Source organism: Rhinolophus sinicus, linkage group LG06, assembly GCF_036562045.2.
Source record: "Rhinolophus sinicus isolate RSC01 linkage group LG06, ASM3656204v1, whole genome shotgun sequence".
NCBI classification, from domain to species: domain Eukaryota; kingdom Metazoa; phylum Chordata; class Mammalia; order Chiroptera; family Rhinolophidae; genus Rhinolophus; species Rhinolophus sinicus.
This window is the reverse complement of record NC_133756.1, coordinates 103,446,816-103,472,254: the sequence shown is the minus strand read 5'-3', so window position 1 is coordinate 103,472,254 and position 25,439 is coordinate 103,446,816. Positions and strand designations below refer to the sequence as shown.

Below are 25,439 nucleotides of genomic sequence, written 5' to 3'. Positions count from 1 at the left end.
GTATTAAACTTAAAATAAAGTATTAAAACTTTTTACAAATGTATTCATAAAGAGTACAGTAGTTCTCAAAATGATTTTGCAGCAGAATCAATGATGAGCTTGCCAAAAACAGGTTGCTATGGAAAACTGACATGCCCCAGCACACTCTGCCACATGTATTGTTTTGGTAGCTAGAAACTGACACCAAGGTAGTTTACGAAAACCTTATTTTCCTAAACGCCTTTGGAAAGTGGTTCAAAAACTTAATTTTGGTCAGAACAAAACATGGAAAGATTCATAGGTGATACACATAATTCCTTAAACTAAGCAGAATTTTGTAATAGAAAGTAATCCATCTTCCCTTGTGGAATTACTACCAATGAAATACTTTCCTGGGGACTCAGAGACTTCAGTTATACCACTGCTTCTTAATCTTATAAATATTACTTATTCTCAGTTACTTAGGCATGAAATAAACAAATATTATTAAGTGCATATACGTACAAGCATCTTGGAGATAGTCACCGTCATGCAGTTTACAACTAACGGGAAAACAGATACACTAATTATGTAATATAATTTAAAGTAGTAATAAGCACAACTGTTTTCCTCAAACTACGCCCTTATTTTATAACTCTTCAGACATGTATCTACTCCAGGTGTAAGCCCTCAAATCTCAGTATTGCTAGAGGAACTCTCATTGCTAAGATCCAGGGACCCATTCATTTCTTTTTCCCCCACTTCTTTTCGGCCTTCTTCAGCTTTTCCTTCCTATTTCAAACAAGTAACACTTAAAATGCTGACGGACACCAGGGACCAGCCTCTCCACGTTCTCTGCACCCGGATCCCTACCTCCCGCCGCGGTCCAGTTCTTCTGCAGGAGAGGGTACGTTTTCCCGGACCCAGCGCTGGGACTCACCGGAAGTCCTCGCCCGGAAGTCGCGAGCGCCCGCGCCTGCCGCTAGTTTCTTTCCGGGAGATTCCGAGCGGGGAGTGGGTCCTGCAGTGCATCCTGGGAAAGTCGCTGAGCCTTGGGCTTTGTTTCCGGCAGAGGAGTTACGTTCGCTTTCCCCAGGACCCGCAGAGGCACTGCAGTTCCTGGGTTCCGGGCTCCCCGCGGAGGCGCCGCTGCTTCCTCCTCTCTCGGTGTTTGCTTGTGGGGGCTGCTCCCGCCGCTCGCCCTCGCCGCCAGCATGTCTGGGGTGCGCGCTGTGCGGATCAGCATCGAATCGGCCTGCGAGAAGCAGGTCCAGGAGGTGGGCCTGGATGGCACTGAGACGTACCTGCAGCCGCTGTCCATGTCGCAGAACCTGGCGCGTCTGGCCCAGCGGATCGACTTCAGCCAGGGTTCGGGCTCCGAAGAGGAGGAGGTGGCGGGGGCCGAGGGCGATGCGCAGGACTGGGCAGGTGCCGGGTCCAGCGCCGACCAGGACGACGAAGAAGGTAAGGTCCGTGTCAGCTGCTCGAGTTGACTGAGCGGGTCCGGGGATCCCAGGTAATGACAGTCTGCCTCTTCTGCGCCAGGTGAGCTGCTGTGCGTCTTTTAAAAAGTAACACGTCTGTTTGAAAGTAACACCCGCGCGGAACTGTGATTGTGCTGCTCGTCTTTTTCAAAAATAATGTGTCAGTTTAGGGCACTGCTTGACTCTTATTACTCCTTATCCTTCTGCAGGTTTCCTTGACTTGGAGCATTTGAGACACTGTCACTGGTGACGTGCTTAATACGTTTTTAATAGAGCTTTTGTACTAACGTGGCACACTCTGGTTAAGATCCCTGTAGTTCATAGCGTGGCTCTGCATCTTTCTACCTGTGTGAGCTTGAACTTTGTTTCCTTGTGCAGTGTTAAAACTGGTAATAACACCTACCGGAATGAGGTCTGTATTCACTGAAGTGTGAGATAATGTTTAAGAGGTAAGCAGGGGCCAAATCGTGTAGGGCCAGTACGCCAAGATAAGCAGGATGCTATGTCGTAAATGGAAAATAAAACTGGAAGGAGGGAGGCTAGTTAGAGAATTGTAGAAAAAGTATGATTATCATTATTGTCAAGGATTAAAAAGATTCACAATTCTTGATTTAGTTATATGCAACAGACCCTATGTACATGGGAATTTAAGGATGGAATTTCAAGCTAGTGATCTTGGGAAAATTGAGGGTCCATTTGGGAATCAAAGGTAAATTCCACCTTGTACCTCACAAAAAATTATTTCCACAAGGATTGAAATTCAGATGAAGAGAATAAAACAAAATATTGGAAGGAAGTTATAATCATATAACTTTGGGAATAAGAGACTTTCTTAAGCAAGATAGGAAATACAAGTTAAAAAGGAAAAGATAGAGATGTTAATTACATAAAACTTTAAAATATTAATGGAAAAAGATTCTGTAAATAAAGTAAAAAGATAAGTGACAGACTGGGAAAAGTGTTTGCAACATACATGACACACAAGAGGTTGATATCCCTGATATTCAGAGGCCCTTCAACCTGCAAAGAAAAAGACAGACCAAAGGAAAAATAGACCAAAGATATAAACAGTCAGCTCACAGAGGAAAGACTTCAGATTTCACTAGTAGGAAGAAACAAACTAAAACATCCTTAAGATACTATTTTCATGCGTAAGATTAGCAGAAGTTTAAAAGATTGTTAATATCCAGGGTTGGGAATGCGTACTGATAGAGCCTTTTTGGAAGACAGTTGGGCAGTTCAGTATATGTCAAAATCTTAAATGTGTATCACTTTTAACCCACTAATATCACGCCTAAAATTTAACCTACACAAAATGCACATGTACACAAATGTTTGTTCAAGATGTTTACTGCAATTCAAATTTTCAGTTATAAAATAAATAAGTCATGGGGATGTAATGTACAGCATAGGGAATATAGTAAAAAATATTGTGATAACATTGTACGCTGTCAGATTGTTACTAAATTTATCATGGGGATCACTTCTTTAGGTGTATAAATGTTGAATAACTATGCTGTACACCTGAAATTAATACCGTATGTTAGCTATACTTAAATTTAAAAATTTTAAAAGAAAAAAAAGATTAATGAAGGCATATATAGATGCTTAGTCCAAACAAATAAATCTGGTAATAAATGTAAATGGGTCCAAAAATAAAAGATGTTTACTGCTCCTAACATTGTTGGAACCAATCTACATGTCCAACAAATAGGAATGGTTAAATTTATTGTATATCCATATCCATGCTCCAGAATATCATACTGTATTAAAAGAATGGAGTAGATCTATATGTGCTGACATGAAAGTGTCACTAAAACATATAAAGTAGGGGAAAAAGCAAGTAATAGAAAGATGGGAGTATACGTATGTAAATACACAGAAAAACACTTGGACAGCTACACCCCAACTATTAGTAGTGATTACCTTTCAGGAGTGGGGGGAATTAGGAGTGAGGAATAAAGGAAAACTTTCACTTTTTTACTCTGTAACTCTGTTGTTTGAACTCTGTACAGTAAGCATGTGTTCATGAAATTTAATTTTAAAAATGTTTAAGAAGTTGGAAGATATGTTATTGGTATTTAATAGCTGAGTGCTGCCATTATAAGTCATTTTTATTTTTGTACTTTTCTGTATTTTGGAAATTCTCTGTGATTACTATTCATGTTTTAAAAGCTGGAAGAAAAAAGGTTATTAAAAAGGCCTGTACAGGGGCGGCCAGATGGCTCAGTTGGTTAGAGCGCGAGCTCTAAACAACAGGGTTGCCGGTTCGATTCCCTCATGGGCCAGTGAGCTGCATTCCCCACAACTAAGACTGAAGGACAACAATTTGACTTGGAACTGATGGGTCCTGGGAAAAACACTGTTCCCCGATAAAATACGTACACATTGTTCCCTTCCCCCAGTAAAATCTTAAAAAAAAAAAATCTTAAAAAAAAAAGCCTACATAAATTTGAAAAGATATTTGAATGCCTCATGTTGTAATGTTAGATTTAATCTATGGAAATTAGGTATCATATTTGTTTCGCCATGTAGGAATTGCTTACTTAAATGGTAACAAAGATTCAAGAAAGGGTGGAGAGATCAGACAGAAGAGGAAACAATTTGAAATAAAATTCATTATTTCTTCTGTTAGTACTTCTAAATCTCTAAATGAGTTTTGTATCTTATATTCAATGTAACTAAAACCTATGTATTTCTTTTTTTTTTTTCTTTTCTCTTTTTAGGGTTGGTAAAATTTCAACCTTCCCTTTGGCCTTGGGACTCAGTGAGGAACAATTTGAGAGGTGCCCTGACAGAAATGTGCGTTCTCTATGATGTTCTCAGTATTGTTAGGGATAAAAAATTTATGACTCTTGATCCCGTCTCTCAGGATGCACTTCCTCCAAAACAGGTATTTGTGGGCTTTCGTTGAACAATGGTACCATTTTATTAAGTCCCAGGATCAGTTTTTAGGCTTTGTTCCCTTTTCTTTTCATGCAAAATTAAATCAAGCTGAAGATTTAAAGACTAACTGGTTCAAAAAAAGGCATAAAACGACATCTTCTTTATTATTTTATTAATATACCTGTGACCCTCAGAAGAGTGAAGTCTCAATAATATAATACTTTAAAAGTTTCCCAAATCTTAAATTCTTACAGCCTAGATCCTTGGTCTGTACTGTATTATACAAAAATGTGATGTTAAAATGACTTTGGAGTCAAATCTGTGTTCAAATCTTTCCTCTGCCCTCACTGGCCTTGTAACTTTGGACAAATTCTTTTCTAAGTCTCAATTTTCCCATCTAACACCCTAGCCCCTGGTTAGAAAAATGAGAAAGGCCAAATTATGGAAGATACTAAAAGTAAGGTAGAATTACTGAGATTTGATGGCAAGTATATTTAATTTTTGAGCATTAGAAGATAAAAGGGAGGCAGCAGAAGGATGAATTGGTGAACACAGAATCTGAAATCAGGGAGGCCACTTAGGTCCTTAAGGAAAACAGCATCAGGACCATGACCAAGTTAGGATATAGAGAGGAAGCGATGGTTGTAAGAACTCATTTGTAAATCAAATTAATTGAATATAATTACTCATGTGATAATAGTTTCGGAGTCTAGAAACATTGTACTGGAAGACTTTGTAGAGATAATTAACTCTGCTTCTTTCACTTTATAGAGAAAAAAACTAAGGCCCAGATCTGTGAAGATTTCATAAAGCCAGTGGTTAGAAAGCCACGCCTACACCTCCAATACCTGACTCATAGCCCATTGCTTTTTCTACCATTCTGTGCTTTTCTCAGAAAAGAGTCTCCAGAAGTTTCTTGAGCTCTCTAAGAACTTAGAATTAGGTCCTAATATGAACAATAGATTATTGTGATATTTTAATGAAACTGGTCTTGAGTGTGTATTTTATTATTGAGAAAATATATAATTTTAAAATCATTTAAAAACAATACATTGAAAAACTATACTTTTGGATTGTTTTTGATAGAATCCTCAGACATTGCAGTTGATATCTAAAAAGAAGTCACTTGCTGGAGCAGCACAAATCCTATTGAAGGGAGCAGAAAGACTGACTAAATCAGTTACTGAAAACCAAGAAAATAAGCTACAAAGAGACTTCAACTCTGAGCTTTTGAGATTAAGGCAACATTGGAAACTTCGAAAAGTTGGAGATAAAATTCTTGGAGACCTCAGCTACAGAAGTGCAGGTATAGACTTGTTAAAAACGATGCTTTTAAACAGTTGTTTGTCAAAAAAAACTGTACAGAGTTGATTGTAATGTTACATGTTCTATAATATATTGTTTCTCAGTTACATTTTGAAGTTTTAATTTCTATACACACAAGCCTGAAAGAAGCTAAAATTATTCTTCTCATACCCTTATGTAAATATATATAAATAGTTTAGATGCACTTTGAAAACCTTTTAGCTACATGAAACTGAAAGTTAAGAGATAGGGCTTATGTGCTAACACACCCTGAAGTATAATTGACATTTTAGTCAGAAGTAAGGAGGTAGGACTGGACTCCCCAATCAGGGGCTCACCTGTAACCCTCAGAAACTGGGCATAAAAGGAGAAAAGAAACATTTCTTCATTGTTCTTATTTTTCTCCCTCCCTTTAGTCTGCTAAGCTGTTGTCACATGCTGGGTGAAGGCAGGGTATGGTGAAAACACTTAGCGTTCCTTTTCCCATTCAACCAGGGCTGTGGCACTAACTTAAGAAGTATATTTTGTTGGAGTATACCAAAGTTTGCTGATCCTGAATTCACATCTTTTGGTATAAATTCTTTGTTGTTACGCTATAATGCCACGTTTCTCAAGGTAATGATGGTAATGTCTTCAAGCTGCTGAAGTGTATTCAGGGGAACTGAAGTGTATTCAGGGGAACTATACAGGAAAAGTTTGTAAGAGTCACAGCTCAGTGGGGTAAAGATTCTGAATGCAAAGGGATAAAGCAACCCTGGCTGTAATCGGTGAGATAACAGTAGTGGAGTACTATTTTAAAAGGATTCATTTGCCAGAGCAAGCCATCCTTATCCTAAAATTGAAGTGGTTAAGTTCAACACTGGAGGACCTTCATGCCTCAGCATTGATGTGAATTGGGAAATTGTGAATTCTGAAGGTAAAGTCCCATCACAAAGATAAATTCAAGATGACAGAGACATTTTTGCATTGCATAAGGTGGTCTGTAGAAGCAGTACTTTCTGGCTCTGGACATTGTAAGTTCTTCCCAACAAATAGTTACGTGCAAGTACTTTACCTAATTTTTCTCTTTGGAATAGTCACCCATGATTATAAAAGGATTTGTTACATTCTGTTTTTAATTGCAAGAAAATCTTAAAACAATGTTATAACAATTCCTTCTTATAAAATAGCAGTTATATTTAACCACCCACTCCTCACATAATGTAGCAACCAGAACAACTTACCCACACTTTGGCACTGAACAAAAAGACATCACATATAAATCTAGGAACTGATTGAAAAAAACAGTGGTCTGTGCCCTGTCCTTTTGTCCTTCTCTTGGTGGATCGGAACACTTCAGTTGCAGCATTATTACAGAGGCTGAGCTCCAGAAATATCTAATCTCCACAGTTTAAATCTGAGAAGTATTTTCTAGAAGTACATTGATTTTATCAAAACTTCATTGGAATAAAACAATTTGTATGGCTCATGGAGTTTGTATGATAATGATACCATTAGACTGAGGAGTGTTACTTTTTTAAGGTACATAATTCTTTTCTCCTGCTTCCCTTCTTCCCTTTGCTTACCGCTCCTTCCCTTTTCCTCCTGAAATACACGTTTTGGTGGAAACTTAATTTAGGATTCAGTGATGTGGATGTGAAATATTACTTAATAATGTATGTTAAATATGGTAACTTTTTAATTTTCCTATTTTTAATACCCTATTAGGATCTCTCTTTCCCCATCATGGTACCTTTGAAGTAATAAAGAATACAGATATTGATCTGGATAAGAAGATACCTGAAGATTACTGTCCTCTTGATGTTCAAATTCCTAGTGATTTAGAGGGATCTGCATATATCAAGGTATTTGTCAGAGTATTTTTCAGTTAATTTTTTTATTTATAGCTGAGAAGCTAATTTGCTAACATTTTTGTGTTTTTATTGTGACATAGGTTTCAATTCAAAAACAGGCTCCAGACATAGGTGATCTCGGCACAGTTAACCTCTTCAAACGACCTCTGCCCAAATCCAAACCAGGTGCAGTTATGTTCTGTCCTCTAACTTCTAGTTGATCTGAGCTTACGTGTACAAATAAACTGAAGATAAATAGGAATAATAGGTATTTTGGAGTAAGAACAATTGAAAATGTACTACTTATAATTTGTTAATTAACCATTAGTGAATAGCTGTGCAATCTTTTTTTTTTTAAAAGACAACTTATTTACCAGTTTTCTTTGTGTAAATGAAATAATTTTTATATTTTGGAAAGGATATGCTGTAACATAATGTTTTCTGAACTTCTGTTGTATGCGTTCAGATCACCATTTAAGCTAGTTAATGCATCATGTAGTTTGATAATATATGCATATGTCTCCTGTCTTTTAGGTTCTCCACATTGGCAGATGAAATTAGAAGCAGCACAAAATGTCCTCTTGTGTAAAGAAATTTTTGCACAGCTCTCTCGGGAAGCTGTTCAAATTAAATCACAGATCCCTCACATTGTGGTGAAAAACCAGATTATCTCTCAGCCCTTTCCAAGTAAGAGCAGCCAACCCTTTTGAGACTTATAAATAGGACTTTGTGGTTTAGGGAACAGGACAAAGTGAGTGGTTATTAGGGTGTATTGAAAGAACAGTAAGATCAAAGGGGTAGTGACAGCTGGTAAATCATGCAACACAAACTGCACTGCTAACGATTCTGTGCCCTAAATACTGTAACTCCTGGATTCTAAACAGTACGTATTAAAAATTTGCACTAGCAGGGCCATTATTCAGCAACAGTTGCTTTGAGTGTCTATACTAACATCTTTTGTGGAAGATTTTTTAGGGATCCTGCCTTATTGTCTAAATGAGACGTCAATCAGAAAAGGCTTAATTCATTAAGTACCCATAATGTTCCTAAGTTGGTGGAAATTTGTTTCAATTATATTATTTAAAAGCAGTTAGACTGGAGATCAGTTTGTAGTTAGCTGTGCATTTGTTTTTTACATACATTCTGAGGAGTATCTTAGATCTTGTGGAGGTAATCGGTTTTGGGGATAAAAAGTTTCATCCTGGTTCACCTGGGAGCAGGGAAGGGTATCAGCTAGTTAGTGAGACCAAATACCAACTTCGTGTGTTTTCTTTTTTTTTTTTAAGGGCATTTTAAAAAATTTATTTAAAGGCAAAAAGAAACAAATTAATTCATAGATAGCTTCCATTCCTGTCTTTAGCCACAGCTCAAAGTCAGCAGCCATATTGTAGATCAACAGAGTTTGAATTGTTAAAATACATAGTAGTTCATTGCCTTCATGAATAGCGTTTTGGTGTAAAAATGTTACTCAGGAAGCCTCCTCTTCAAGTTTAGAATGCGTCTTTTGAAAATCGGCTGTGATTTTATATAAAGACAGGTTGTGCCTTTTTATACTTTCAGTTACTTATATCTGTTCTACTTCTTTTTATAAATAGGCTTGCAGTTATCTATTTCTTTGTGCCATTCCTCAAATGATAAGAAATCTCAAAAATCTACTGAGAAGCAAAGTCCGGAGGACCACCTTTATGTCTTAGAGCATAATTTGCATCTACTGATTAGAGAGGTAAGGAAATGAATATTTTTGTTTGCTCTGTGGTAAGCATATCCAGGGCAGTGACTATACCTGTGCAAGCTCCCCTCTGCTGAGTCCTGTTATTCACATTGCAGCTGCCTTCACTGTCTGTGATGTGAAAGATCCTTGCTATCTGCTCAGGGAATACAGAGATGATTGAAATACAGCTTCTAGTGGTAGAAACACACTGTAAGTTTTAGAGAGAGATATAAGAAATATATGCCAAAGGGCACAGAGGGAAGTGGTTCTGATTGGGTTATCAGGGAAAATGTTTGGCTACAGCCTGTGAACAGGATAGTTGAGCTTTTCGGGACATTATCTACTTTCAGGTCATCTAGAACTGTGTTTCCTGAGTGCTGGTTGATAGTTTAGGCTAATTTCAAAAGAATTCCTCCCGAGAAACTTTGAATCGGAGTATGTATTGTAGCCTCGCCTGCCTCACCCCAAAATGTGGTCAGGTGTTTGTGATGGTGAAAGAATCAGTATTCTTTTAAAATTCCTTGGGTGGTTCTGTTAGGCAGCCAGATTTGGGAACCTTTAACCTAGGGTATAGTGGAATAGCTGTATACTGATTGCATGTGTTTTGTCAATGAGATTTACTGAAGAGTTGTGTTTGTTTCTGTACTTTAAAACTTGTTTTAAAAAAAAATGGCAGCTGAGAGGGACCCTTCTCTTTACAAACTCACATTACACAAGGCCCAGTAGATGATAAGGTTTATCTGTTTTCCAAGACTGCCTTTATATGTGGTTCAGATCCATGGCTTTCATGTTTCCAAACTGTAAGCTGTGCTTTGAGCATTGTGTAGTATGTAATGTGTGGGTGTTGGGCGTTTATAATGGCTGTTCTTGTTACAGTTCCATAAACAGACCTTGAGTTCCATCACGATGCCTCATCCAGCAAGTGCACCTTTTGGCCACAAGAGAATAAGACTTTCAGGTCCTCAAGCTTTTGATAAAAATGAAATTAATTCATTACAGTCCAGTGAAGGGCTTCTGGAAAAAATAATTAAACAAGCAAAGCATATTTTTCTGAGGAGTAGGTAAGGACGAACAAAGTTACTCTTTTTCTTTGCAACTGCAGTTCTTTTTCGTTTACTAGTTATCTCCTATACATTATTTTTGGAATGCTTTAACCTTTTTTCCTGAGAGAGGAAGGTGACGGCAGTGTAAGAATTTATGGTTGTAGACGGTCCTGTCAAATTTGGGGAAACCTCAGATCTATGGCCCATGTAACTTAATCTGCTGTTTCTAACATGGCACTAAACTTTTCAAAGATGACTGACTATGCATGTGCCTTAGAACACCATACTTTCTGTGGCAACCCATCCTTAATATACTCATTCCTGAACTGATTTAAATTTTTTTTTTTTTTAAAGATTTCTGTATTTTTTGGTTGTCACACATTTTAGGACTTTGGAAAGTACTTTCCTGTATGTTGACTTATTTAATCCCTGTTCTTTGAGGTAGATAGTGTTAACCCATTTTTGCTGATGAAAAGATTAAGGCCTAGAGAAACTATGTAACTTGCTCAAGATTACACAGCTAAAAAGTAGCAAAGTCACTTCCATACACATTTGTTACAAAGGAACTTGACATGATTGGACCTAAATGTATCTTTTTCAAATGTTAAAGTGTGCTCTTCTATTCTGTTATTGGTACTGAGTGAAAAAGTCTGTTTGCTAAGTAACCACTTGCTAAGTAACTTTGGGCAAGTTACTTAATAATATCTATGGCCCTCAGTCTATTCCTCGGGATGTAGGAGTCTGGTCTTAGGATCAAATTAAATAATGTTTGTAAGAAGTTCCTTACAAACGAAATATTATATGGTAGGTTCCTGTTACTTTTCATTTGTCCATTTCAATGATAAAAGCTGTTAATTTAAGTATATTGTTAATCTTTCAAATTGCTGACTATCAAGTTAAATATTCCCTGAAATAAATGAGGGCCATGGAAATAGCTATCTGTAGAACCATTATAAATTTCAGAGTAGTAGTAATAGTCTTAGAAGCAGCAAAGCTTTAAAAATGTTCCCTTTTTTCCATAAGTATAGAAATAGTCTTCCAGTATATCAACCCCACCTGTAAACCATACACAGCAAGATCATCTAGTCACATGCTCGTATACTTTGATATATATGTGTCAAGGCTTGTGTATCTTTTTTGAAAAACTAATCTGGGATCATAAAATTTCACACCCTGCCTTCAAAGATATTTTAATATATTCCATTAAGTGAATATTCCATGATTTCTTTTACCATGTCTCAGTTGCTAGATATTTTATATTTCTAGTTTGTTGATACACATAATGTTGAGATGAACACTCTCACATACATATTTATTGTGAGAGAGCAAACCCCTGTTTATGTAAAACCCCTTGTCCTCAATGGCTGTTATCATTTCCTCCTGCCTTTTTCTACTCTTTTCAATCAAGTACTAGAATCAGATCATTAGAAACTGAGGACCTCCATTAGTTTGGTTACCTTCATGATTTATGCTTTGGCTCTAGGCAGTGGCCGTTGATTAGTGTGTATAAGATACAAAGGAAAGATTACTCACTTTGGAGTTAGACTCTCAGTTTTGTACTATGGATTACAGCTCTGTAACTGTGGGCAAATTACTTAATGTTGCTACACTGCTTTTTTCTTTTCTGAAAAATGGAGCTAATAATAGTACCTACTTCACAGGCTTGCTTGTAATGTTATATAATTCATGAAAGCACATATTGTAATATTTAGTACATAATTAGCACCTGATGAATCTTAGCTCTCATTTATACTTATATTTATCTTTCTTGGAGTTAAGGTTTGAATTGTGCAAAAAGCCTCTCTAGCTTCTTTTGGAAATAATTGTAATTCCATTACAGTAATAGGTCTCAGGTGTGGGTGTGTCCCAAGTCATTTGTTATCAGGGACCAAGTATTGATATTCACAAATGATTTTCTTTAGAGCTGAGGTTACCCTGGGAGTATCCTTCTCACTGTGTTCTGGTAAGAGTTCCTGAGTGGGAGAAAGCAAATGGAGGTAAAGGAAATCAGCCTGTGCGTGCGAGAGTGTTGTAATGTGAAGCTGAGAACCAGCACGTCAGAGCAATGTGAAGGAAGGCCTCAGCTACAACTGACCTTGCTTTAAAATCTTGCTTTTCAATTGGTGCTATTTTCAAAAAGTAGTCGTCTGCTTTTCAAATCGCCATACAATTGATAAGTGATTTATAATCTTATTACTTTCGGTTGACTTTTGATCAATTTTAACTTTTTTTCTTTAAAAGAACTGCTGCAACTATTGACAGCCTAGCCAGTCGCATTGAGGATCCTCAGATCCAGGCTCATTGGTCAAATATTAATGATGTTTATGAATCTAGTGTGAAAGTTTTAATCACATCACAAGGTTATGAACAAATATGCAAGTAAGTGCAAAAATGAGTTATTCCTTTAGTATGTTTGTGTTGTTATTTAGTATATTATGTGTTGATGTTTGCTGAGTGATTATATCAAGATTTTGGTTTTTATTTGCTAGGGTGACATAACATTCTAGTAAATTATATCAACTATAGAGTGTTTATTACAGTGAGAAGTAAGAATAATATAGTCTCTATGAGGTAAATGTCACATATTTGAGCTGTGGTAAAAAATGAACCTCGGCATTGAGCAGAAAGCTACCAAACCTCCTTAGACCTAACTGGCCATAGTGGTCTCTCCAGTGAGCAAAGCAGCATACCTTGAAAGAAAGTCACCACCCTCAGGAGTAGGGTAATATAACATATTTATTTATAATGCTATATTTTATTATGAAGGTTATAATTTTACTATTTAAAAAAAATAAAAACTAGTAGATGAGCATGATTTAAAAGATCAACTATAGAAGATAAAAGAATACACAATGGAAAGGAAATCAGTCTTGAAACTTCTAGGAAAGGATGGTGGAGTGAAGCTGCGTCATTGTTCCCTTACACCTAAGGAAATCATGAAATAATTGGGGTGACTTGGGGGTGGGTGGGAGCGCAGGTGTTGAATACAGTGAAACGAGTTTGGTGTGCGTTTTTAACTGTCAAGGCTGGGTGATGGAGCCATTAGCTTTCGTTAAATTGTACTATGTTTTTATTTGTGTTCAACATTTTCCATAATGAAAAGAGACAGAGTGAGCACAAAGAAGAGGGGAAAAAATTATTAGCATTGCACTGTTTAAATCTAGAACTGAAAAAAAAAATCTAGAACTAAGACCAAATAGCGGTGGGATTGTGGTGACAGGACCCAGTGTAAACATTGTAAACATCTGTAAGACAGGCTAGTGATAATGCAGCCTTGACAAACTCAGGAGCGGGGAGAGAAAGTAGAAGGAAGTAGTAGAATGCCTTTCCCTCATCTTTTATAGCTGGGGTCATCTTATGCTATTACAAGCTGGAAGTAATTCTCTGTCTTAGAACTCCTCAGAAGCAAGTATTCAAATTAGTTTCTTAGATATCCTCTAGGAAAGTCTACGCATTTACAAGCATATATAGCCTACCTATACCCTGCCTCTTTCACACAATATCATATGCTTTTTAAACATTAAGAGATATTTCATGTAACATAAAATTCACCATTTTAAAGTGTACCGTTCAGTGGTTTTAAGTATATTCTCTATATAACTATCACCACTATCTTAATTCCAGAACATTTCCATCACCCCCAAAAGAAACCCTGTACCTATTAGTAGTCATTCTCATTTAGTTTGCCTTTTTTATTCGGTAGTAGTGTATTGGTTGAATAAATATTCCTCATCAGCACATACAGACCTACTTCATTCTTCTCGACAGCTTTATTGTGTTCTATCTAAAGACTTTTAATTAGTCATTTATTGATGAATATTTCAGTTGGATGCCAGCAAAATAACTTGTCCATGCGCAAGCATATCCATGGGAAAAGTCTACAAGTGTAATTGCTGGGTCAAAAGATGAGGACATTTAAAAGTTTGATTAATGTTACCAAATTGCTTTTTAAAGTGGTAATGCTCCTACCAATAATAATAAGAATTCCTCTTCTCTGACAACTTTGTTTAAAAAAAAATAAATAAAGAATTTAAAGAATTTGGTTAGATTTATAAGTTTTTTTTTAAGCCTTCTGAAGTTTGTGTTTTTCTTTAAAAGAAATACATAAACTTTAATTAATCAGAATTACAATTTTATGTAAACAATTGCTAAAGTGTTTTATTTTTAAATATTCACTGTAAAATGAAGTTTTATAAAGAGGTAATATCAAATGTGGACAGATATAAGTGCTATTTTTTGTGCATTTGTTCATCTAGATTATTTGACTTAGGGAACCTAGTGCTTCTTATATATGTCATATGCTAAAAATTTGTACATTGGTTTGTGTCGTGTTTTGCATGTTATTCATTGACTATTTTATGAGTTTCTTTGTTTGACCTAAGGCAAGTTAATAGGGTGTCCATAATGTGACTTGTTTGCTGATTATTTCAGGAGAAGCTGAAGAGTTAACTAAACCCTTTCCCTTTCTGTATGAGAACGTGACCTTTGGTGAATTCTCTAGCTCTAGTCCTCTAGTAACCTGATAAGAAAAGATGCCATCCGTGTTACTAGGCAACGTTGCTTATGGCACAAATGATCCCAAACTAGTAAAATGGATCTGGATTGGGAGGAATTGTAAATACCTGATGGGGATGCCTTTGGATTTCCATGGATGGGGTGACTTCTCAAACCGGGCAGTGTCTCTTGTGGGGACCCTGGAAACCAGGCCTGTGGAGTTGTTACAAGAGCATGTGGCTCATGTGGGAATGAGGTGTGCAAGTCAGGGCAGGTCTCACTCACACCTAGGGTGGATCTCATCTCACTGCTGTCCTGACAGCTGCGTGTCCTGCCGCTTGGACTGCCAGAGAGGAGCAGCTGCTGCTGGCCTCTGGCGAGCTGCTCCTCCCCTGTATCCGTCTGTACACTGGAGCTCACTGTGACCTGTGTGGTCTGGCCTGAGGCTGCTGGTGCAGTGGCACCTGAGAAAACCCTCGCCCCGTGGGTGTTGGTGTAGGTTATCAAAGCTATCTGTTATGTTCTTTTTCTTTGATGTTAAGGTTTAATATTTGTGGCTTTGTATAAGGTAATTTCTGATTTTTAGTATCTGTATCTATAAAGGTCCATTCAGCTGCAATTGAATATTGGAGTTGAGCAGATCCGAGTGGTACACAGAGATGGAAGAGTAATTACACTGTCTTATCAGGAGCAGGAGCTACAGGATTTCCTTCTGTCTCAGGTAACAGTTGCAGACTATGAGTCTCGAGCCCCTTCCTCTCATAACCATTTACAGACCAAAGTGGGTAAGGAGCAAATTATAAAAAGAAAACCATTTTTTCCTGCCATCTTACTTAATGTCTAGTGCACATTTTACAACCTATTAGTTAGTTGAAAGTGTTGATAAACTATCCTAGATTTGTTTTTACTTAGTTCATGTTTAGAATGAAGGACCAATTGTGAGACTAGCAAACTTTTTACTTCTCATGTTTGCCAAGGTTTACAACCGCTCCAGGACCACAAGATAGCAGAGAAGTATTAACCCAAGAAAACCAGAGAAAGGGGGATTAGGTGCAAAACTATAGTGGTGACCATTATCCGCAACGTTAAATGGAATATGTTAATGTTAAGCCCTATGAAAGAATTCCTCATATTAAGGGGCAGTAAGGAAAGTGCTGGGTTCTGATGTTAGCCCCACCACAAACTTGCTCTGTGACACTGGGTAGATTTCTGGACTTTTCTTTCGTCAACTAGAAAGTAACAACAGTATTTTTCCTTCTCTCTTCCTGGAGTTGTGATGATCCAGTGAAATGTTAATTTAGGGGAGAAAGGGTAGGTTTTGAGATACTAATGTAAGATACAATGTTTTCACATAAAACAAAAAATATACTGACACTCTCCATCCTGGAAGCAATAATCTTTTACACTGACTTGCTTCTTTGGTGCCAAGTAAATGCACTTGTGAGGTATAGCAGCTGTTGGCTGATTGCATCTAAAATGGCTTTGGCCAACTGAAGCACACATACACAGAAATCTATTGGAAGGCTGCTGGGTAGCTCCTGGAATCAATGGATTAAGTCCAGAGAACCAGACTTGCAAATGGATAGGGACCCAGGGACACTGGATGGTGAGAACCACAGCCGGGGAATGCCGCTGTTGCCATCCTGACCCCACTGCCTTCACCGTTGGTGGCAGAATGTACTCTACGTTGCCCCTGTGTCCCAGTCAGGGTCTCAACAGGAAACAGGTGGCACACTTAGTAGGGTCTATTTACAAAAGTGTGGGTGTAGGAGAACCACTAGGAAAAGTGTGGTAACCTGCTGCTGTAGTAACCGTATAAGCTGGCCCATGGGGCTTGGTAGTCACCAGTCTTAAGCCAGAAGGATAGAGGAGGAGCAGGGAAGGAGCCCTAAAGAGGACAGTCAGGTAGAACAGACCACCTTGAGAAGAACAGCAGCCTTTTTTAACTGGATACAACCAGCCTGGACACCCTCACAGGGAAGGTACCAGGACGATAAATGCGCTGACCACACTCTCTTTCTTGCCATTCCACTGGCTCCCATTGTCTAAACCCAGCCTGAAACCAGAGGACGTGGAAAGCTGTTATGTAACCATGCCGGTCAGGCTCCTCGGGCAGAGGCGGGTGGAGAGCAGATTTGAAGGGGTAAATGGAAGATACTCAGCCTGCTACTCTCAATGTTGCTCCACATTTAGGACCCAGGTAGGAGTCTCCAGTGGCCACGTTTAGGTCACGTGCCTGTGTTCAGGCTGCCGGCAGACAGAGAAAGCGAGTATCAGGCTATTTTAGCTTCTGCAGGAGAAGTTGGGGTCCTACTCTCCCCTCAGTGGTCACACAGAGGGAGGATTCCTCATACATAGGACAGGGGTCCATGCTAGGCAGTGAAAACCCACCACAAGCTTACAGTCATAATGTCAGGTCACTACAAAGTAAATATCTGTGCTGATTGTCAATAAAGTTTCCTTTTTCATTTCGCAGATGTCACAGCATCAGGTGCATGCAGTTCAGCAGCTAGCCAAGGTCATGGGCTGGCAAGTACTGAGCTTCAGTAATCACGTGGGACTTGGACCCGTAGAGAGCATTGGCAATGCCTCTGCTATAACAGTGGCCGCCCCCAGTGGTGACTATGCTATTTCAGGTACTTTTGCTTCTTTGGCCTTAACATTAGCTGTAATGGTTACATATCCTGAAGAGGAATTGATCTGCAATGAGTGAGTGCACGTAGTGGGTGTGCTGAGCGTATATCTGACCACACTATTCAGAGCAACAGATTATTACTTCTCTCTCTGGTAGCTGTGAAAAATGTTTTGCTTGGCAACACATTTTCCAAGGAGAACATCTGAAAACTGCCATCAGCATTGTTACTCCTGTAGTTCAAAACCTTTAATGGAGAAAAACTTTTTTAAAATGTACTGCTGCAAATATGAGAAGAATGATGTCTGATTCTGAAGATGGTAAAGGAAGGAATCAGAGAGGAGAGAGGTGTTTTATTAAGCACCTGCTATGAGCTGGCACTTTAATAGGCACTTACACAAATTACCCAGTTGAAAATTATATTTGAAGTAGTTATGGTTTTAGAATGATCTTTTCTAATACCTGTCCTAAATATTTGAAAGAGTGGGTAATCAGAAATTTTTTTCCCACAGCTTGTAAACCTGCAAGCTTGGTATTGCTAGATCTTTATTGATACAAATTTTAAAATATCCTGTTCTTCTTCCCTGAGTAATAGTTAAAGCCTCATTAAAACCTGAAGTTCTAATTCAGAAAAATATTTCCTTTATCCTTTGCTGTCCTGATTCTGAACATTTGAGTTTCATTATATGTTGTATATTAACCAACATACTAGATATTTGGATTATTAAATAAAGTTTTAGAAAAAATAAATAGAGGATTTTCTGAAAATACATAGGACGTTTGACTTTCCTAAGCCAAAATTCTATCTTGCCCCATTTTTACAGTACAAATAGTAATTCATGAATATTTATACCAGCCTACTACATACGAATTAATAAATAATTTTCTAGCATATTAAAACTGAAAAGCACTTATAAACAGAGCTTTCAAGTTAGTAAACAGACAAGGTTTTTGTACTCATGGAAGAATGAAGTTGTTTACTAGTTTGGAAAATGAGTGTGTTGATGTTTTGGTTTTGTTCCACAGTTCGTAACGGCCCTGAAAGTGGCAGCAAGATTATGGTTCAGTTTCCGCGTAACCAGTGTAAAGACCTTGCAAAAAGTGATGTTTTACAAGATAGCAAATGGAATCATCTTCGTGGACCATTTAAAGAAGTTCAGTGGAATAAAATGGAAGGTCGAAACTTTGTTTACAAAATGGAGCTACTTATGTCTGCACTTAGCCCTTGTCTGTTATGATTTTTTTCCAGAAGAGTTTCCAGATTTTTTTTTTCCCTGGGGAAGTTTCCAGAAACTTTGACTTGAGGTATTTGCAGATCAATTATAAGCAAAAGGAAAAGAAATCTTCCAAAGCAGTGTTATTTTTTAAAAAGTGTTAATTAGCAAACATTTACCTAACATTTTGGAACCTTCACTTTATAAGTGACAAGTGTTTTGAAATGTAGCAATTTATGTACAGTTACAGGGTTTACAGTGTGGGGAAATGTAAAATAATACTTTTTTTATGCAGCTAACTTATGGGTTTGAACTTGCTTTTTAAAATATCCCTTTGATGTTACCATCAAGTAAAACATATGGTTAAAAATTCCAGATACTTTCTGAATTCTTAACAACCTATATGAATTGTGTCTTTAATCAACTTGTCTCGAGTCCACAATTTGTTTAAAAAGATTGCTTAAGAATATTTAAACATTTTTATGACCCAGCGTTCATACAGGACTTCACTCATACTGAGTGAAGCAGACCCTTTCCCTGAAGTGTAACAAAGTACATGCCCACCACAGGAACCTAGCCTCCCTTCCCTACCAAAGCTGTTAAAATGCCCTCTTGTCTTCTGAATAAAATACCTCTTCCTCCAGTTGTCTTGATGCATGCTTGGATCTAATCTAAACAGGTACTTGGAAAACTTCCACAGAAAGCACGAGCTGAAGGCACAGAGGGAGGAGGCAGATTGAGGAGGCAGGGCTTCTTGGGTCCCTTTTTGGTTTGTCCTCCCACCTGAATGACCAACCTCACTCCCCTGTGACACTCAATGCATGCGCCTGCCTCTGGCATTCTCCAGCCTCCACCCAGTGAGCCTGGATTGCTTCTTCCAATTAAAGTCTTCTGTCTCATTCTATCAGCTCTCTGCTTTTTCACAGGGAAAATACTAATGGATTAATGGATTACATTTTGCAAATAACATTTCTTGGAATTAGTGCCCCAACCCAAAAATGCCTGAGGAACTTCCCTTCAGAAGAGATTTAAGTTTAAGAAGAGAAGGCTTATGGGCCTTTCAGTACCATTATAAATAATGTATAGGTGATGTTTTCCTATGAGTAATGCTTTCAACTTTTAAAAGATACTCTCAAGAATTTATAACATGACTGTGAAGTAATGATTTCAAAGTCCCTTATATTTCTCCACCTTTTTTCTTTAAAAAGTAAAACGGAGTTTATAATACCATAACGCCTTTGTGGTTTTGCTTACTTTTTTCCCTTTCTGATCAAAATACTGTATCATTCTATCCATGGAAATTGAAAGAATTGGGATGAATCTGCAATTAATTATTTTAAAAATCCTACTGTACTGCATCATAAGTTGTGGTGGCCCACCAAAGCTGCCTTAGCTAATTTTACTAAGCTAATCTGTACAGTTTCTACTCACATAAGGAGTCTTAAGTGATTTTGAAAAGCTCACACTGTAGTACAGTGAATCTCAAACTTCCACCAAAGGACCAGCTTTTTAAAAAAATTTCCATCTATTGCAAATTGGTACTTTGGTAAAAGATAATAATGTATTACTGGACAACTTTTTAAAGATACAAAATAAAAGCCACCCCTTTTATTATACGAGACATAAAATAGCTATCAAATATAAAACTTTCAGAACGCTTTATTTTCTGTTTCTATGATCATCTCTTCGTGAACCAGTAACCAGACCACATTTTGAGTAGAACTCATGAGAATACAGGCACAGATATTACCACCTGTTCTTTTAAGCTTCATCTGAGTGCAATAACTTAAGAGTGACGAGATCATATGCCTTCCGTTCTGCATTATTTGGTCACTGTTCAGTGACTAGCCATAACCTACCTAAAGAGTAGTGGGAATTATAAGCAAATGTAGCAGGCAGCTCAGTTGCTGTGCCAGCAACTTGTGTGCCTGTAATTACACTTTCCAGCCTAACGTTTCAACCCAAATTACCTAGAGTAAGAAGGATGCACTTTGGAACTTGGGAGACTGGTTGGAGGAATCCAATTAGTCCTTCACCAAGTACTGAACAAGTTGGCAAAAGAGCTGTGTTGGAATATTTGCTCTACTACTACTTAGCTGTATCGGCTTGACAAGGTTACCCTCTGCGCCTGTTTATGCATAAAATGGGGACAAAGGTGCTTCTGCTAACCTCATGGGTGGTTCAAAGGTTTCAGTATGGTTGACAATGGATGCTAAATTTTAAAGCGCTATGCAACTAAAAGCAATAAACAACTGTTATCTAAAAGTCAATTAGAAGTTAGAAAAACATAAAATGCCAACTTTATTATTATTTATCATTAAGAGAAAGTATTTCAGAATGTTCCATGTTGTTTAGATTTATAGATGTTACACACTTGAGGCTTGAGTAAGGTCTCTTTGAATCTCACTGTAGGATGGGAACTGTTTCTCAAGCCTTATTGATGTAATAAGCAGTTTACAATTGAGAAACCCTGTCTCTTTGACATAGCACCGTAATACAAGTGCTGCTCAAAAGTCAGAGTTTAGACTTGATTCTAAAGTTTGCTGTTCCCTATCTGCTAGGCCACTTCCAGAAATGCATCCTACACACATATCTCACAAAGCACAGATTCACCAAGGTAAGTGTGTAAGGATTACTGAGGAGGTCTGTAAAAGTGAAAAATTGAGTCCAATCTAAATGCCCTTCATTAAAAAAAAGAAAACTACAGGCCAATATCCCTAATGAACATAGCTGCAAAAATCGTCAACAAAATATTAGTGAACAGAATTCAGCAATACATTAAAAAGATCATACACCATGACCAAGTGAGATTCATTCCTGGTATGCAAGGGTGGTTCAACATCCACAAATCGATGTGAAACATCACATTAACAAAATGAAAAATAAAAATCATATCAATAGTTGCAGAAAAAGCATTTGACAAAATCCAGCAGCCATTTATGATACAAAACTCTTAAGAAAGTGGGAATAGAGGGACCATATCTCAACTAATGAAGTCCATATATGATAAACGCACAGCTAACATACTCAATGGGGAAAAGCTAAAACCATTCTCCTTAAGATCAGGAACAAGGCAAGGTTGCCCACTTTCTCCACTTCTATTCAACATAATTCTGGAAGTTCTAGCCACAGCAATCAGACAAGAAAAATAAAAGGCATCCAAATCAGTAAGGAGGAAGTAAAGTTGTCATTATATGCAGATCACATGACTCTATATATAGAGAACCCTACAGACTCCACCAAAAAACTATTCGAACTGATAAATGAATTTAGTAAAGCAGCAGGATACAAAATTAATATTCAGAAATCAGTTGCATTTGTATATACCAATAATAAAATACCAGAAGGAGAAATTAAGAAAACAGTCCCATTTACAATTGATTCACAGACAATAAAATACCTATGAATAAATTTAACCAAAGAAGTAAAAGATCTGTACTCAGAAAATTATAAGACACTGAAGAGAGAAATGAAAGAAGATACAAATAGATGGAAACACATACCATGCTCGTGGATAGGAAGATTTAATATGTTAAAATGTCCATACTGCCTAAGGTAATATACAGATTGAACGCAATTCCTATCAAACTACCAAAGACATTTTTCACAGAAATAAAACATACAATCCTGACATTTATATGGAACCATAAAAGACCCCAGATAGGCTCGGCAATCTTGAGAAATATGAACAAGGTGGGTGGTATAACGATACCTGACATCAAATTATACTACAAGGCTACAGTAATCAAAACATCATGGTGCTGGCATAAAAACAGACACATAGATCAATGGAACAGAATAGAGAGCCCAGAAAAAAAATCCATACCTATATGGTCATTTAATCTACGACAATAGAAGCAAGAATTTGTGGTGGGGTAAAGACAGTCTATTCAATAAATGGTGCTGGGAAACCTGGACAGGCACATGCAAAAAAATGAAGCTGGACCATCTCCTTACACCATATACAAGATTAAATTCAAAATGGATTAAAACTTAAATGTAAGACCTAAAACCATAAAACTAGAAGAAAATATATGAAGACCATTTACAGACATTACCCGGAGTAAGATTTTTACTGAGCTATCTCCTGAGGCAAGGGAAGTAAGAGAAAAAATAGACATGTGGGATTACATCAAACTGAAAAGTTTTTTCACAGCAAAGAAAACCATCAATAAAACAAAAAGGGATCCTACTGAATGGGAGTAGATATTTGCCAATTACATATATGATAAGGGGTTAATATCCAAAATTTATTTTTAAAATTCCAAGAAAACAACCCAATTAAAAAATAAGCAGAGGACATGAAGAGACATTTTTCTAAAGAGGACATACAGATGGCAAACCAACATGAAAAAATGCTCAATCTCACTAATCATTAGAGAAATGCAAATAAAAACCACAAACATCCATGTTATACTGTATTTGTTTCCCTATTTACTGATCATGAAACGTTTGTTGTAAAACAGACTATTACTTGAAACTTGATGGATGAGGGAGAAGTTTGAGATATAAAAATAATGTACAATCTCGAAAAATTCCTTATAATTTACTGAGTATATCAAGGAGATGAGGCCAGTGGCAGAATCTTCTTTCACCCAAATCTATTCATGGCTCCTCTTTTTGTTTACAAGTATTCTTAATCCAAGCCCCTTGGGATCCAAAGACGCAGTACTAAAGATCTGTAATCTGTGTTTGGTATTTGAAAAAGCCGAATGGAAATCAGGTTTACCATCTAAAACTTCACCATCAGATTTCTTCGCCAGAACACCATCAAATCAAAGTGATACCCCTGATCATTTCAGGTTGACCAGGAATTCTAATTGGCACTCATGCATTGTTGATGAATAAAAACAGGAAACTGAATTATTTAATGAGTTTATTTAGTAAGGAAACATCCTTTCAAACCATGAGGTACCTGAGGGAATGATGTTTCTAGCATTAGGGACAGAACGGCCTGAACAACCACTGGTCTGTTGCATTAAATGAGTTTAACCTACCTGTGTATGCACTTTATAAGGTCAAATCTAAAGCTAAAACTTCAGACTTATTTTACATTAGCAATGTTCTTTCTCCCTCCCCCAAACATTCAGTCTCTGATAAACTTTACATATATCACACCAATATTATAAAGCATTGACTCTGAATTCCCTGAAAGAGGAAAAGATTCATAGGAGATAGAAATGGAACACATTAGTTAATAAGATGAAGCCATCTTGGTTGAAGCAACAAGTCTGATGTAAATAGAAAGATTGCCCAAGATATTTATTTCTACTTCACCGGGAGATCATGAGGCTGTGATTCCAGGTGTTTTCTAACAGCATCACAAGGAAGACTTGCTCCCCTTTCCTATCAAAGAGAGAAGAGTTTGGGAGGGTGCAATGGGATTCCCCCAAAGGCAATTTCCATTTGTATTGTGAAATGTGAAAATAAAACTCTCAACTCTTTTAGTTAAAAAAAAAAAAAGAAAAAAGAAACAAACACAAAATAATGCCCGAGAAACATTAGAGAAAACAAGGAAGTTGTAGGGTAATATGTATAGTAGAATCTCACGTGCCTAAAAAGAAAGTAGATCAAATATGTACATTGTAGGGGTGGCTGGTTAGCTCAGTTGGTTAGAGCGTCGTGCTAATAACACCAAGGTTGCTGGTTCAATCCCTGCGTGGGCCCTTTGAGCTGTGCCCTCTTTAAAAATAATAAAATAAAAAATAAATATGTACATTGTGATGCATATATATATATATAGACAGATATGTTCATAGATGCCTAAGCAAGTCTAGCAGGGTACAGACCAAATTTAACAACTGTTCCCTCTGGGGAAGATTGAAGGAGGGAGAACTTTTACTTTTTACTTTATATATAGACTTTAGTATCATTTTAATTTTAAAGAAAGATTTATAACCTTTGTAATTAAACCAAACCCAAAACACCCACCTAAGGTTTAAAAGGCAGTGGAAATAGTGAACTCAGCAACCATGTTCTCAAGGAAAAGCAGACAGCTGGGATGGGTTTGGGTGTGCACAGAGGGGCATCTGCTGGCAACTCACCATTCTTTAGTGGAAGCTGAGTTGTGGATAGACATGCTAACGAGAACCACGGGGATTTCCTCTGTTTTCAATAAACTAGGCATGTGTTTGATGTTTTCCTGGAACCTGGACAGAAGGAAACCCTGCTGGCTATATGAAAGCTGATGACAGAAAGAGGGCTTCTCTTCCCCCCAGGCCCCACCTCTCCCGTACTGTCAAGGAGACTGCATTTGAGTCATAGCCCTGGGGGTTCACTCCATCACGTGCATATTTGGTTCCTTGCTCTTAGTTACATCTCCTGGCATTGTATTCTGCCCCCTCTTCTCCACCAATGTTACGCAGCCCTTCTGAATTGCATCCTCCCTCAGGACTTGTCTCTGCACTGAGTAAGATATCCTGATAACATTTCTTATCTCTCACTGCCTTTGCTCCTCACCTCTGTGTGGTATGAGGCCAAATCAGAGTAAGCGTGAAGCACCGTCCGGTAGTAACCATCTCATGAGGGCTTCGGAAGACAGGGTTTTCTATTGCAGCCCCCCTTGCATACCCAGAACACCATGAAATGAGAAAGAATGATATACAGTTGACCCTTGAAAAGCGCGAGGGTTAGGGGTATCAACCTGCCTCACAGTTGAAAATCTTGAGTATAACTATAGTCCACCCTCCAGAAACATGGATTCCCAATTGTGAAAAGAAAATATAGTTGACTCTTGAACAACACAGGTTTAAACTGCAGGGGCCATTTACATGCAGATTTTGAACCCATATTGTTCAAGGAACAACTGTATACTATTAAAAAGAAACAGACCCCAAACGGAGTCACTTTGGCTAAACCCCCCAAGACTTAACACCTAACC

At 37.6% G+C, this 25,439-nt stretch overlaps 1 protein-coding gene across 1 annotated transcript; it reads left to right on the top strand.

Annotated features, from left to right (window-relative positions):
• Positions 1-965: 965 nt before the first annotated feature.
• MED17 (mediator complex subunit 17) lies at positions 966-19,202 on the top strand. The gene is made up of 12 exons (XM_019737553.2): positions 966-1,422; positions 4,169-4,335; positions 5,415-5,634; positions 7,341-7,477; positions 7,567-7,651; positions 8,000-8,152; positions 9,061-9,188; positions 10,053-10,237; positions 12,461-12,598; positions 15,317-15,434; positions 17,190-17,349; positions 18,372-19,202. Exons 1-12 carry the CDS (start codon positions 1,173-1,175, stop codon positions 18,581-18,583), a joined length of 1,953 nt encoding a protein of 650 aa, XP_019593112.2. The 5' UTR covers positions 966-1,172; the 3' UTR covers positions 18,584-19,202.
• The last annotated feature ends 6,237 nt before the right edge of the window (positions 19,203-25,439 follow it).

Excerpts from the sequence above, each read along its gene's own strand:
- MED17 (XM_019737553.2), top strand. The coding sequence starts at position 1,173 with ATGTCTGGGGTGCGCGCTGTGCGGATCAGCATCGAATCGGCCTGCGAG. Across the intron at positions 1,423-4,168 it reads CGACCAGGACGACGAAGAAG|GGTTGGTAAAATTTCAACCT; the intron begins GTAAGGTCCGTG and ends TTCTCTTTTTAG. Across the intron at positions 10,238-12,460 it reads CATATTTTTCTGAGGAGTAG|AACTGCTGCAACTATTGACA; the intron begins GTAAGGACGAAC and ends TTTCTTTAAAAG.